Source organism: Pelophylax lessonae (assembly GCF_965119305.1).
Source record: "Pelophylax lessonae genome assembly, chromosome: 1".
In the NCBI taxonomy this organism is placed as follows: domain Eukaryota; kingdom Metazoa; phylum Chordata; class Amphibia; order Anura; family Ranidae; genus Pelophylax; species Pelophylax lessonae.
The window spans coordinates 197666330-197683002 of NC_138768.1; the positions used below are offsets into that span (position 1 = coordinate 197666330).

A 16673-nucleotide genomic window follows, 5' to 3' on the forward strand; every position below is an offset into this window, starting at 1 on the left:
GGAAGACTTCTTGGTTCAGGCTCCATTCAGCTTCTATTACCTTTTTCCTGCTAAGGGAGGTTTCCTGCCAGGAGATTCTGGGAACCTTTCAGGTGAACTGCAGCTAGAGAAGCTACATTTTGTGCCCAATGCGAGAAGCTGCATGGCCAGATCCAAGAGGCTCCTGCTCCTTGTTCCCCCCTGTTTCAATATATAGGCTACCGCCGTTATGTTGTCCGACATAACCTGAACAGGTTGACCCCTGATAGCTTGTGTAAGAGGAAGAAGACCCAGAAAGATGGCCTTCAACTCCCGCCAGTTGGACGACTTCCTGCCCTCTGCCTTGGACCACGACCCTTGTGCAGTATGGTTGTCTAAATGGGCCCCCCAGCCCCACGCACTTGCATCCGTGGTCAGTCGTTTGTTTAGGGGAAAGGACCAGGTCAGGCCCCTTGTCAGACTGATCGGGTTTCACCACACCAGAAAGCCCTCTTCACCCCTGTAGCAATCCTGTGAATTCCATAGGGACTCTAGATGAGAAAATTTTCGAAGAATATGAATTTGGAGAGGGTGAGAGTGTAGTCTGTAGACTGAATGGCCGGAATGGATGAGTTGAGCAAGCCCAAGGCTACCATCGCCACTCGGACCGACACCTTGAGGTTGGTCTGAATCTGACTCACTGCGGACTGGATTTTCCTTATTTTTTCTTCAGGGAGAAAAACTTTCTGAAGCACTGAGTTTATGGTGTACCCCAAAAAACGAATCTCCTGCGCTGGAATCAAATTAGACTTTCAAATTTAGGAGCCATCTTAAGCTCCTGAGATGGGAATGGGTCTCCTGTAAGTTTGCTGACATCCGGCTTCTGGAGACTGCGAAGAGCAAGAGGTCTTCCAGATAAGGGACAATGGAAATCCTCCTAAACCTCAATGGTTCCAGCGCTTCCGCCATTGCTTTTGTGAACACTCTGGGTGAAGAGGACAGACGGAAGGGAAAAGCCCTGAACTGCAAGTGCCAAATTGAGTCCCTCAAGTGAACTGCGAGACAGAGAAACTTCTGATAAAGGCTGGGCAATTGGGATGTGCAAATAAGCATCCTTCAGGTCCAATGACATCATGAAACAGCCTGGGGACAGAAGCTTTGTCACCAAGTAGATTGTGTCCATCCGAAAAGGCTTGTACCGTATCGACTTGTTTAAAATTTTCAGGTTTAGAATCATTCCAAATTTGCCCAAGGGTTTCTTTACCAAAAAAGTGTGAGAATAGAAACTCCGGCCTTCCTGTTCCCTGGGGACTAGGTAAACAACTTCCTGCTGCATCAGCTCCTGTAAAAGAGACATCATTGCGGAAGCTTTTTCTTCGTCTCTTGGAAGAGGAGTGACCAAAAACCTGCTAGGGGGAGTCTCCAAGAACTTCAGGCAGTAGCCTTAAGCAACGATGTTCCTGATAAATGGACTTGAGGTTATTTGCTCCCATTGTGGAAGGAAATTCTAGAACCTCTCCCACCGGGAAGAGGCCATCATTTACTTTTGGCGGCTTGATTCGGAGGTCTGAAGAGCACGCTATCTCTTCCCTTACCCTTGCGAGAGCACCAACGTCTAGTTTTTTGATCCTGCTCTCTCCCTCTTTGGGATGGAGGAAAAGGGCAAAAATTCTTCTTGAGAGGCAGTTTCTTTTTAGAAGGGAAATCTTTCTTCCTATTCGCTGTTCTATGCAGGCTTGATTCCAGATCTGGCCTGAACAGGAAATCCCCTAAGAAAGGAATACCACACAATTTGGTCTTTGAAGCCGAGTCCCCTGACCAAATCTTGAACTAAATAGCACGTCTAGCGGAGTTGACCAGTGCTGAGGACCTAGCAGACATTTTAATTGATTCTGCAGAGGTATCGACCATATATTTGACTGCTTTCAACAGCAAAGGGAAGGACTCGAGTAAATCTTTTCTCGAAAGTCCATGCTTCCACATGTCCTTTAAGCTGTTCCAACCACCACTCCAGATTCCTGGCAACCATCGTGGATGCCATAGCTGGCCTAAGGCTGGATGAGGTGGAATCCCATGCCCTTTTAAGGAAAGAATCAGCTTTCCCGTCCATTGCCCTCTTAAGACGCCCATATCCTGGAATGCCAAATCTGTGTGCCGGGAGACTTGAGAGTCTGAGACAAAGGCTGCATCAACTCTAGGCCTTTTATTCCAAATGGTCCTCACCATCTTCGAAGGGGAACCTTCTCCTAAGGGTCTTGGGGGAAAATGGGGCCTTCTCAGGATCTTTCCACTCCTTTTTGACTGTCTCTGACAAAACCTTATGTACTGGGAAATACCCTATGTTAGAATTCATCCAGTCCCTGTTACATCTTATCATGCACGGAGAGCTGAACCTTTTCTTCCTGGATCTCCAGGGAAGTATAGATTGCCTTAAGCAAGTCATCCACCTCTTCTAAAGATAATTTATATCTAGAAGCTCTGGAACTATCCTTTTCTTCCTCCTCATCTGAATCTTTGAGGGGAAGAAGTGTACTTGCTTTTTCTTCCTCTGAGTCACTGGCCCCTGCCGACTTTGAGGTGGATGCTAAGGAGCTAGATAAAGTACTTAGCTGGGAGTCTGTGTGTTGCTGGCACTTTAACAAGGAACGAACCAAACGTAACGTATCCGTTAACTCCTTCACGGACGAGAAAAAATCTTTAAACCGTTCTGAAGACTCTTCTTTAACGAGATTTGCTATGCAATTTTTACACAGTGGTTTTGGCCAAGAATCTCTCAGGGGGTTTCTACAAGACGGACATTTCCTTTGCACTGAGGGAGAACCCCTAGCTTTAACTGTGGATTTGACCTAAAAATAAACAAAATCAACAGTTACCTTACAGCTGCGAATAAACAGCCACCACCACCTAAAAGAATTACCTGTGCCAGCAACACTTTAAACAACAGAATTTCCCAGCCTCAGCAATAAGGCTGAGAACCGTAATCACAGCCCTTACAGCGAAGGACTCCCACAGGAGGAAAACACAGACAAAAAATAGGGCCAATAGTAAAGATAAGGCACCTCTGTACCCCTCTTACCTGGGCCTGGCCGGTACTCATGGTGCCTGCATCCACCGCTGCTGCAGCCTCCATGTCATCAGAGTGTTGAGCAATCCAAAGCAGAGCTTAGTCTGTTTAAAATTCCAGCTTCCAGCATTCCCTCATTGCGAGCCAGGAAACACCGCCGCTCAACCTGTCCCCTGGCCCCTGCGTTCCAGTGGCCAGAACCACAGCTGCCATGCCCCCGCCAGAAGTCCCGCCTACCAGAAACTAAGCCCTCGCCGGCTGGGACCCAGGACTGACATGTGGGGATACTGAAGCAACAGCTCCCTGTCTGAGCTGCCTACCAGCCCCAGACCCACAGTACCCGGGGAAACAGGCAGGACCCCCCGACGAGGCACTACTTCCCTGAGCTGGAGGGGCTGGGGACTCCGGAGAACCCCCCTCCCCTGGGGGGGGGGGGTGCTAGGATGGTCACATCCTAAAAAGGAAAAGACTCTAGAGGTAAACCTACCCTTTCTCCACCTGGAAAGAACGCAGTCCCCCTAACTTGGTTTTTTGCAGTGCTTCCACCATGGCAGAGGAAACAACAACTGAAGGCATGGTGGAAGAGGAGGGATTTAAAGTCTGCAGTGTTTCCTGGGATTTGGTTGGAGCTACGCTCTCTCCAGATGCTGTCCTAAAAGTCGATTTGAGAAAACAAGTGACTGTAAAGCAGGATGGGATAACTGGTCTTCTTTAAGAGGTAGCTCTCAAAAGGACATTTACAGCCACCAGAATAATTGGAAGACCCTTGTCCTTGATTCCTCACAGGAACCGTGGAAAAAACTTGAGCCGAGGATGATACTGGCCTTCCCATACCCCTAGGACGCCTGCGGTGTCTGCCAGAGGAACCGGTGACCTTGCCACAAACCTCCTGTGGAGCTTAACCTGTTGAGGGAGCTGCATGTAGGACAGTGCAAACAGAACTGTCTTTAAGGTGAATACCACCAGACCCAGAACCTGTATGCAAGCTGGGAGAGAGAACTGTCTGTGTGACAGCAGCCAGTGAATCACAGCCTGTGGTTCCTGAAGTTTGTCCAGAGGAAGGACGACCCTGGTCAGAATTAAAATCAGGCCTAGGTAATTCAATTTTCCGTACAGGGATAGGGGGGACCTTAGGTAGTTCGGACATCACCCAAACCTTTGCAGGAATTATATTCCGCACAAGGAGACTCGGGGCCTAAAAAAAAAAAAAAAAAAAAAACCTGAAATGGACAAATTTTTCTCCCTTTTGGTACCCCCAAAAGAACAATTTTGTGGATCCCCTTGATACTCACGAAGGTGGTCCACGGGGCCGGAACTCAGAGAAGATGTCCCCCCTACCCCAGTAATGGGTGAGGGCAGACCTTAATGCTGAAGACGTTTGTCTGCGGATCCAGAGAAGCCAGCTTCAGGCTTACCAGGCCAAAATTGCTTGGAACCTTCTGCGGAAGACTTGAAAGATCCATTTCCCTTATCTGCAAACCCGGGAGCACAAAATAATTTTTCATGTGCTGAGAAGGAGGGCCCCCTTCTGCGACAAGGCTCCTCCTCTTTCCTAGACTGCGGCAGGAAGGTACTCTTACCCCTCGTGAGACCATTAATGAGGTCATCAAAAGTAGCCCCAAAGAGGCGATTGCCTTGAAAGGGCAGATCAATGAGAGCATTCTTGGTGGCTTGCCCAGTCACCACCGCTGAAACAGAAAGCTTGGACAGCACAGAAGCTGTACCCAAAGCTGCAAGGGGGGGGGGGGGCTTGGGGAGCCCAGCTCAGCTGAGGGACTTTAGGAAGGAAGGATGGAACCGGCAGACAGGCCCAACCATCCCCGGAAGGTACCCGCGTTCACCCCAAACCGCACAAAGGGGGAGAGGGGGGACTGTACTTACTGCTCCTCGCCACTGAAATGGAGGAGCTGTAAGCCAAGGGGAGCGCTCCGACTCGGAACAGCACCCTGTCGTATGCGAGCCTGCAAGAGGTTTAACTCATAGGCCAGCCTCTGTCAGCCGATCTAGCGCATAGCTGCAGTCTGAACGTGGTCCCTGCCTGGGCTGGGGGGGGGCGGGGCACTGGATCTAGATCTCTCAGGAGAAAAAACAAAAACGATGCATGGAAGAAGAAATATTTCTAGGACCAAGTGATCCCAGCAGGGAGCCTAGGTCTTTACACCTGACTAGACAGATTAAAACTGAATACCTAGAGCAGAGGTGAGGGGGGGGGGGGGTTATATACCAGCTGAGGGCAAACCATGGGCTTAGCCGAGTGTTTTTTGTTCTTCCTAGTCCTAGGAAGTCCTAGGAGGTGATAAAACCCTATAGTTATGATTTATGGAGCGCTGTCGATGAATGAAACAGAAATAATCATCCAAACACATGTAAAAGTCATCTTTATATAATAAAATTTGCGTGAGTCCATCTTTTCTTTTAAATATATTTAAAGTCAAATTAATACATGATTTAATGTCTGCAGTTCCATCCAACAGAAACTCTTCAGTAATTTCTTCTGACCCCCACAGTGCCCTTCACCCCACCTATGAGTGTCTTCTCACATGTTTGAATTGACCTCACTAATTAGAGCAGGTCTATACAGGGTTATAAGTGGCACTGCTTCCATTAGCTGTACACTCCAAATCTGTGGCTCAGCAGCTCTCAGCGTGATTTCAATCATATAGGAGGCAAGAGGAAAAACCATAGTGCAAATTGCTAATAAAAAGTATTTATTTCCATATAAAAATACACTTACATACTTACATTTCAGAAGTATAAAACGGGCATTTCACAGTACAATCCTCAGCATACACAGCTCCACCTAGTACCAGCGTGATTACCTCACCACCCACATCTTGCGTAGCGCCCAATGTACGTTCTCAAAAGGTTCAGCCTGAGTAGTGAGGTCCATTCAAGCAGGTGGGAAGACACCTATAGGTGGGGTGAAGGGCACTGTGGTGATCAGAGGCAATTACTTTAGAGTTTCTGGTGTATGGGACTGCACTTTATTTTCACGGACATTAAATTATTGAGCACTGCACTTTTTTGTGTATGTATTATACAGTGTATATAATATATTTATTGCATTTTGTACAGGTAGTTGGATGCATAGTGGTGCCAGCTGCTTCCTGTAGTAAATGGAGTTGAGCAATAGGTGGTTTATACACAGGGATAGTGTGGAAAGTTTTTTTACATTAATATATAAAACACAACTTAGGACTGAAATTGGAAACACTAAGAGCAGAGCAGGGGGTTGCCAAGTTATTTAAAACAAAGGGTCAGTTAGTTGCCTATCACATTGCTTAGGGGCCAGCCTGTGGTCAGCAAGATTTTAAAAAAAGGTCATATCATTGGACAGGGGGTGTAAGCATGTCCCAGCGTCAATGGTCAGTGGGAGTATAAATGCCCCTTTGTCATTGGGCATAAACAAAATTCCCCTAAGTAGGTATTAAGTGAAAGCAAAAGAAAAAAAAATATATAATGACAAATGATTTATCAGATTAGTTAGATGACTTTAAACATAGGTCGAGACAATTTAAGCATAATAAGCCTAGCAGAATCATTCAGCCCTGAAGAACTCCCTAAAGTTTGCCCCCCGAATATTCTCCAGGCCCTGGGTCTCAACACGTCTCCAAAGTAGTGAAAGCACAGACTGGAGTCCCCGAGTCAGAGTATTAAAACTCTGTGTCCATTGTTGGTGCGTTATCTGGATTTTTTAGAGATCCCTTATTCTACAGGCCTACAGAACACAGTGCAACCTTGTAGCAAAGGGCTACATGCTGCCGTTTGTACATTATTCCACAGACCTTGCAAAGTAAGGAAAGCAATTAATTGTGTATGCCAACTACTAGTGAATAACAGGCTGAACTTTGCACTTAACTACCCAGCCGTGCTTCGTCAATTTACACCCCATGGTAAATGCATGACCGTCACATCAGCTGAAGTCTTATAAATGTCCAGGATGGGTCAGGTCATTCTCCCTGCACCCAACCACACAAACACGTTAACAGAGCACACAAGCTCATGAAGACATGGGCTAAGGGATGATGTACTCAGTTAAGTTACAACTTTTCACACCTGAAAAAAGGCTGGGTGGCAATTATTCTAACATTTTTCTTTTGGGGTTACGCAGGACCCATTACACTGGGGTCCCTGTGAAACAGTTCCAAATGTAGCAGGATGGACATGAGCATCAAGCTTCTACTGTTGCAGCCACTTGTTGTGGCCTGCATATTTTTAATGACAAACTACAGGAAAAAAGTGGAAGCCAAAAAAACAGCTGGATTCATGTAATGATTTAGTGCAAATTTATTGTTCAATGATGGCTGTTTCCTAACCAATTGCTACTCTACTTACCGGTCTGCCATGCCATATCCTCCAAAAGGTATGATCACAGGGCATACTGCTGATCTACCACAAGAACACTACCAGGCCTATATTTCTAAATGGAGATTTTAAAATATTGGATGCAGAATACTTTAATGGGATGGGAACATTAACACTCCCCACCTCTTTAATTCATAATTATGGGTATGTGGCAGGCAGAATCATCTACTTGCTGTCCATGCAGCTCCTACTTCATTTGAACAGTGGCTCTTATGTGTTTGGGTCCAATGCACTCAGGCTGTAATGCCATATGCTCATTTGTGATTGGTTATATCCAAGGGTATTACTAAATATTTTAAAATGGTGCAAGCACATGACCATTTTGGTTTAGATTTTAATGGTTTCCCAAACAACTGTACTCCAATTACTAAATACCTTTGTTTAAAGTGCCGGCCTTTCTCTCCCTCCTGGCTGATGTCGGGGGGGGGGGGGGGGGGATTTTCGGCCACACCCACTTTCCGGACAGATCAAGAGGTATTTAGCGGCATATTTTTTACAAAAACGCATACACTAGAGCTAATCATTTATTATAATAGAGGGGGTAGTAGCACCAACACTAGGTGGCTTAACCACTTTCCGACCGCTCACTGAGCTGGTACTGCGGCAAAGTGGCTCGTTATCGTCCAGCGACGTAGACCTACGTCGCTGGACAATGCCCCGTCTCGGCGGCGTGTGCGCGCACCGCCGGAGGCTCACTCCCGCTGTATTCAGACACAGCGGGAGTCGGGCCAGGGGAGGAGAGGCAGTGATCACTGCCGCTCTTCCCCGATCATCTGGGATCGAGTGTGGAAATCCGCCTACTTGTGTAAACAAAGTGGGTGGATCTCCTATGTGACAGACAGTGACATAGTACAGGATTCAGCATAGCTGAACCTGCAGTCTGTGTCACACAATCCCCTCCTCCCCCCCCCACACGTCAGTAAGCATGAGGCATACATTTAACCCCTTGATCACCAATAAAGTTAACCCCTTCCCTGCCAGTGTCATTATTACATTAACAGTGCATATTTTTAGCACTGATTACTGTAGTAATGTCACTGGTACCCCCAAAAGTGTCAAAAATGTCAGTTAGGGGTCCGATCTGTCCGCCGCAATGTAGCAGTCCCGCAAAAAAAAAAAAAAAAAAAAAAAAAAAAACAACACGCAGATCGCCATTACTAGTAAAAAAAAAAAATAAACAATAAAAATTACAATTCTTTCCCGTAGTTCGTAAACGCGATAACATTTGCGCAAACCAATCAAAATACGCTTATTATGATTTTTTTTTAACAAAAATATGTAGCAGAAAACAAATTGGCTTAAAATGTTAAAAAAATGTGATTACATTTTTTTTGGGAATGTTATATATCAGAATGTAAAAAATTGTTTGTTTGTTTTTTTTCAAAATTGTCGCTCTTTTTTTCAAAAATTAAAAAAATCGCACTGGTGCTCAAATACCACCAAAAGAAAGCTCTATTTGTGGGGAAAAAAAGGACATCAATTTAATTTGGGTACAGCATCGCATGACCGCACAATTGTCTATTAAAGTAACGCAGTGCCAAATCACAAAATATAGCCTGGTCAGGAATGGGGTAAAATCTTCCGGTCTTAAAGCAGTTAAAAATACGCTCATTGAGGATTTTTTGGTCAAAGACATGTAGCTAAATACATTTTGGGCTAAATATATGACAAAAATTGAATATATTGGATATTGTCAGTTAAATTCGCGCAGTGCCATGTTGCAAAAAGTGGCCTGGACGTAAAGCATGAAAATCATCCGGTGGTAAAGTGGTTAAAAACCACTTTAACTCTGAACTATAGAACATATCCCCTATGTTATGGAGATAGAGAGAGGGGAGGTATCTTTTGGTCTGAATAGGCTTTCTGTCCTAGGGTGACAACACTGCTCCTCCATGGATACAGTACTGTACAGTTAATGAGCATTGTCATCCTAAAATATTACGTATGTTAATGGCTGTACCACCTGATAAAATCTCAGAAAAAATGTCCTGGAAAAAAAAAAGTCATCAGGTTTAGGAACTAGTAAATTGCAATATATTATTTTGCTCATGGGTTAAGAAACACTATATGAATGGTATCCAATTCTAAGAAAGATATATATTTTGGGGGAAGGAGGAATAACTACAGTTAAATCTCTTTTAGATCTCTTTGGCCCTGACAGATTACACTCTTGCTTTTTACATTACAAATGTAATCTTCCTCAAAAGAATTGTATACATTTCTCCAGCTTTAGTAGGAAGCCAAACAACAGTGGACATCTAAACAGGTACTTAACCAAGTCTTTACAGTTTAATCCACTTAAAGCGGAGTTCCACCCTGGGAATACTTTTTTTTAATAAAAATACCCCCGGGACAGTCAGGGCTAGTACATTTCACAATTGCTAGCCTCTGATCTGTCCCGGGTTGCACTTACCTTTTAGGAGAAATACTTACCTTGAAAAAGTATTCTCCAGCGCTGCCATCTCAGGTGTGGGCAGCTTGAAGCCAGCGCGATCCTCTTCTGCGTCCTCTTCCGTCTTCTTCGGTCCCACAATGCACTGCACCGGCCCCGCCGTCACTTCCGGTGTCGCAGCGTCATCCCTCCACAGCTTCTGGGCATGCCCAGAAGCGGTTTAGAAGGGAATGACGCGCGCGCACCGGAAATGACATCGGGGCCGGTGCAGGCGCATTGATTCCTGGGAGCGATGACGTTCAGCTCCCAGGAATCATTGCAAAGCCAGGAAGTGACGAATCGCCGTGGCCGCCGAGGGGAGGAAGAAGGAAGTAAGGTAAGTATATTTTCTTCTATACGAGGTAAGTAAAACAAAAAAAAAAATTGCGATTATCCATTTGTTTTTCAGGTGACCCGGAGCGAGAAGATGGAGGTAAGTATAAATTTAGGGTGGAACTCCGCTTTAAGGACCGGAAGGTTTTACCCCCTTAATGACCAGGCTATTTATTGAGATACGGCACTGCGTTATTTTAACTGACACTTGCGTGGTCGTGCGACGCTGTACCCAAATAAAATTGATGTCCTTTTTTTCTTACAAATAGAGCTTTTTTTCATGGTATTTGATCACCTCGGCGGTTTGTATTTTTTGCACTATAAATATAAAAAGAGCGACAATTCTGAAAAAAAAAAAAAAAAAAAAAAAACTTTTTTACTTTCTGCTATATATCATTCCCAATACATTTTTTTAAAAAAAAGAAATCAAATTTTTTTCATCAGTTTAGGCCAATATGTATTCTGCTATATATTTTTGGTAAATAAATCCCAATAAGTGTATATTGATTGGTTTGCACAAAATTTATCGCGTCTACAAGCAAGGGGAAAGATTTGTCATTTTTATTTTACTAGTAATGGTGGCAATCAGCGATTTTTAGCGGGACTGCGACATTACAGTGGGCAGATCGAACACCTAACTGACACTTTTGAGGGGACCAGTGACATTACTACAGTAATCAGTGCTAAAAATATGCACTGTTACTGTAATGACGCTGGCAGGGAAAGGTTTAACACCAGCGCCGATCAAAGGGTAAAATGTGTGCCTAGGGGGTGTTTTCTAACTGTTTAGGGGATGTACTTCAGAGACCTGTGTTCCTAAATAGAAGGAACACAGGATTCCTGTGTTCATCATGACAGAACAGCGGTGTGCCGGGTTTACTTCGGCAGACGGCCGCTCTGTATTCATGGAGAGCAATCGTGGGTGCCACGGCGGACCTGCTGATTGGCTCCCCCTCTAGCCAAATCGGAGAGTGCGCCCCCACTAACTGCTACACGAAACAACGTACAGGTACGTTACGTAACAGAGCCGACCTGCCGCCATATAACTAAAGCAGCAGGTCGGCAAGTGATTAAATATTTAAACAGGAAGTCCACTGCAGGCAACTCTATTTCATTTGTACAGAGTACACATCCTAAGACCCTAATAGGTATACAATACAGCCAATATTTGAGATTCAGACGTAATGGTCCAAGGAAGGAGGACTTCAACCTAGAGTCAAAATTATTTATAGACTTTTGGTCAGAGGTTACAGCAAGAACCTCCTTATAAAAGCATATAAAAAAGGGTTGTGGTAGGACACACAAGTCTATTTGATGGCTAATAAACAAGTACTAAAGAAACTGTAAAATTACTTTGTCCTAAGGGAGTATTTTTGAGAAATGGGCAATCGTGTTTGTTTAGAGGGTACTGATACATCTGAGCGATAACAATCCCCTTTACTCTGTGACTTCCCCACATGGGGACAGAATGCAATAAATCTGAATCGCCCTGACATAGAGGATGCATTTTGATTCTCTAAGTTCAAGCTGTCGGCATATGATTGGACCATATTTTAGATTATAAGATTAAAAGGGAAGATTAAAGCAGAACTCGGAGTGAAACTTTTTTTTTTTTTTTTTTTAGATCAAGCAAGGGAGGGTTATTCCTTTACTCCTGTCTCATAGTCAAACAGGAAGTTAAAAATTAAGGGAATCTCTTTGTGACCCCCAGGTCACCAGAACTAGTGCCCTCATTGGAATAAAAATGTGGGATTTTCTTTAACTTTCAATGATAATGGTAAACATGACAAATAGAGAGGGTGAATCTCCCTAATAGGGGCACAGACCGCAATAAGAACTGACAGGAGTTCCAATTCCTCTCCAATCTATCCAAAACTAAAAAAAAAAAAAAAATCCAAAACTAAAAGAGGTTTTGCCTTTAGGGTATACTTTAAATGATGCACATATGAGCAGGGGTGTTAGGATCTTAGATATTGAATTATGTGAGCTTGCGACCGACTTTGGACATTGATGTTTTATTGTTTTTTTGTCCCTGTGCTTGCCCCGGGGAATGCGAATTTTAGCAATGATGCTCCAGTATAAGTTGCACGTCTTGCATAATAATTTGCCTCGATCTTACTCCTGAGAAAGTGTAATTCAGTTCTGGGATGTGCGTTGAGAGAAGTCTCCACCCGATAACCTGTCTAGCAGAATTGCAATATATATAGTGACCCCATTGTAAGTAATTTGATTACTGGATTTTTAGCTATATGAGTGGATAGGTGTGCATTAGGGATAATAAATAATGTAATATATTAAACTTATACTGATTCTGCATGTTGAGCATAGTCAAGCATAAGGAAACAAGCTGAAAACCACTCAAGTGTGGATAGGGCTTACACATACTGTATCTGGTGCTCTTGCAAAGCATTTCTGGCAACAAGCATCTGATTTTACTTTACAAGTTTGAGAAGAATTTCTTTCTAGATAGAGTTATATATATATATATATATATATATATATATATATATATATATATATATACACACACACACCTATATATATACACACACACCTTATATCAGGCATGTTAATTATGGTAATTGAGATGAGAACCACTTTTCTGAAATTATAAGGGGAAGGGGGGGGGGGGGAGGATTCTTTATTTTATTTTTTTGCAATGCCTGTTTTAAACTAAACTATTGTACTATTGTTTGAACACACAATCACTTTATATAATATATATTTTTTTTTTTTCCCAAGAAATGCCTGTTTCATACTCTATCACCCTAGGAAAGAGGTCTCATATTATTTTCAATTTGACACTGGGACTGAGCCCCACGGTCGCCAAACATAACCCTGCATCTCCAGCTCGATGACACCTGCTCCAAGCTGCCTCTGGTACGCGCATACAACCTCCTAGGCTGTCCTTTTCTCAATGTACATGCACCTCTGGCCATAACAGTTGCACTCTGCAGTTGTCCGCCCTGCTATGCTTCACTGTCAGTACCCTGTGCTGCCTCCAAACCTTCAGGCATGCCCCTGCAATCACTTGGACTGTCCACCTCTGTGTGATAGGGATCATCGTCTGTCACAGTTTCCGTATACTCTACTTACTACTAAGGTTAGAAAAAACAATTTCTTTTATGGGCAGCACTATATATATATATATATATATATATATATATATATATATATATATATATATATATATATATATATACACATATACATATACACACACATACATACACACACACATATACATACATATACACACACAGATCACAAATTAAAGAAACCTATATAAACTGTATAAAAATGTGTGACAGTTGGATTTGAATGAGCTATTATGAACCTTAATTTCCTTTCAAACAGCACCATCTACTGGCAGTAAACATTATAACAACACTTTAAGGAATTTACAGTGTTTGTTAAAGTGACAGGCCAGGATAACAACATGGATGCTGCTAATTTGTTTCTGAAGGTGTAAACTCTGGATCTGTCATCATTATTCTTTCTTTACTAGCCAGTGATTCACAGGCCTAAAACAAGCATGTGTATACCAGGTGTCAGGATATACATATTTGTGCTCAGTTTGCATTCATAAAAACACTAATGCATACTGTGTGTGTTCAGTCCAACATGCAATCTATGTAGAGCATAAGGGCCCTTTCACACTGGTGCACTTTTTCCATGCTAGAACACACCTTTTCACTGCGACAAAAGCATGTCACAATTATTTCCCCTTAAATCCTATGTGATTTTTCACATCTCTGCGCTGCGTTTTGAAAAGTCCTGCATGCTGCATCTTTAGTGCACTAAGGCGCAGCCACCCGAAGTCCTTTACAACCAGTGAATAGCTGGTTAAGGAGCCACCACATACCAGCCCCGTCAACAACCGGTGAATAGATAAATATACAAATGCCCTCCCCCCCCCCCCCCCACACGCTTCCCGTATCTCCATGGTGGTTACCCCTAGCGCCTCTCTGCTCAGTCTCTTCAATGTTCAGCCCAGTCATCGCGTCTCCTCCCCTCACATTCACAGTGGTGCTTGAGATATTCCAGGCTATCCTGAACAGTTTTTCCAGCTCCTCCCTCCTCAGTATCCAGTGTGATGTCCGGTGCTAATGGTGGTGGGCTCAGCTCTGTGTCTGCACCACTGGCTGGTCGAACACCAGAGAGGAGCTAGGGGTGACCACCATGGAGGTATAGGGGGCATTGTATGTGTAGCTATAAACTGGTTGCCATGAATGCCAATAGGTGATGGCTATTTAACAACCAGTGAATAGAAGATCCGGGACCTCTCTGCATCCTTAACAACCAGTGAATAGGCAATCGCTAGGAAAGCCGGCACCCGCCCCAGTCCTTAACAACCAGCTATTCGACGCAAATGTGTTACGTAAATTTTAAAACGCACAGTGCATTTAAAGCTCCCCAGTTTGAAAGGGCTCTTACTGTTAACAGACTCTGTACTAACTAAATACTAATGGAGGTAGCAAATGAGCAGGATAGCAGGCAACAAAGTGCCTTGTTTCAACCTTTACTATGATCCCATCCTGCCCTGATCTGTCCTGGAAATTATCATCAGGCACACATGACTCCACTCAGCAACTGATTGCCAGGCCACAGAGCTTTCACGTGGAGGGTGTGCTTAGCCCAATGCAAGTACCCACTCCCAAAAAAACTGTAAATTACTAAATCTAAAATAGATTATGTTCAGGATATCACACAAATCCAAAACAGCAAAAGAATGAAACACCTGGGCAGAACAACTACAGATCACCTTACCCTTCTACAGCCATAAAAGGGGCCATCCCAATAAAGGTTTGTCTCCAACAATGGTCCCCATGAGGCCCTAAAAAACGAGTCTTCTCTGAGGTTAAAACATTTGATAACTGAAGTCTTGCCACTCCAAGTAGAAGATCCTTAGCAAGTCTATCTTTGTGCCAAAACTCAACCAGAAGAGGCAGTCTGCAAAAAGAAATATTTTGTTTAGTTTACAGATTTAAGCTCATATTTTCACTAAATTTAACCACTTCGGCTCTCTCACCTGTTTACCCCTATGGACCAGACCATATTTTCACATTTCTGCTATGTGTTTATTCATGAGTCTATAATCTTGTAATTACTCATGAGAAAGAATTGATACATATATTGTTTTTGGGGGTACAAACAGGGCTTTCTTGTTACCCTAAAGTCCATTGAGAATTTTTTAAATTTATTTGCATATTAAAGGGGGAAAAAAAAAAAATTTAAAATCTGAAAAAAAATGTTTTTTTAAGTTTGATCAGTAATATTTTTGAACACAACAAGTACATTTACTGTGGGGAAAACATTCATTCATTCTGCTTCTTGTTCTATTTACTGCAACAATAAAATTTAATTTTTGGTACAAAAGAATGTTATTTACAAAAGTTTTTTTTTTTTTTTTTTTTTTGCATATTCTTAATTTTACTTATAATTCATCAGAAATTTTAAGTTCTTACTCATTTAAAATAAAACTGATATACTCTAAACCACATATTTTTTAAATCCTTAAGGATAACAACGTATATATGTGCTTTATAATATTTTTTCCCCCCCAACAAAAAAATGTAAAATAGAAGCATGGGAAAGGAGATTAACCTATTAAATAGTGCCTATACATGTTGAAATGAATGGGTTAGTTAGTAAAATAAGAGCATGTCCTGGTTAATTAAGAGTTAACTTCCTGTGCACACAAACATTCCTTTCTCATTCACAGATCTGTCAGACAGGGAAAGCAGGAGATAAGACAGCTACTGTATTACTTTTGTTTACTGTTAAACTAAATGCTCACTGTGATTGGCTGTCAGAGTGATCATTCAACGAGGAAGGCTTCTGACTGGCTCCCCAGGAACTCATCTTTCTACATTCAGCCAGGTCTAACAGGGCTGTGCATGGAAGGGAGCATGGGGAGATGAGAAACTGCTGGACCAACAGGAGACGCCATGTGTACAGAAGATGGGGTTTATGGACACGTGTAAGAAGCCGAAGGTAGGCAACTGGTTAAACATTATAATCAGTAAAAAGTCAGTGATGTAAACTATTCTCAGGAAAAAAAAAGCATTTTTGTACTTCGATTAAAAAAAAAAAAAAAAAAAAGATTTTATCTATTGAGGGATACATACATTTAGAAACAGTAAGGTTATACTGCCCCCTACAGGAGTTTAGGACACAAAAAGAGGCAAAGATAAACATGGTACGACAACACCTGTATCTGTATCACCTCCCTCTAGACAACATACCTTAGTTTTGTGGAAAAACTGGACCAAAAAAAAAACAAAAAAAGCAAAAGAAAAAACATAAAAACAAAAAAAAACACCACAACACCATAGAGAGGTGGAATCATTGTCCCTCAATAGACTCCAGGAAAGCAATTTGTGTTTTTTACAAAAATCGTTTTTACTTTTTCATCACATGAGGGACATTGGAATTCAGAAACAGGAGATCTGAATGCAATCCAAATGAGGGAATAGCCACTGACAGGTCATTTGCAAATCAGGACTACCTAAAGGACCA

The 16673-nt window shown here is 42.8% G+C and overlaps 1 protein-coding gene across 1 annotated transcript in view; it reads right to left on the minus strand.

The window, feature by feature from the left end:
• Positions 1-16673, minus strand: part of CEP120 (centrosomal protein 120) — a 273530-nt gene that overhangs the window by 171975 nt on the left and 84882 nt on the right. Inside the window, exon 11 of the mRNA XM_082243777.1 lies at positions 14922-15104. Within this exon, the coding sequence (XP_082099903.1) occupies positions 14922-15104 (183 nt within the window). The remainder of the gene's footprint in view (positions 1-14921; positions 15105-16673) is intronic.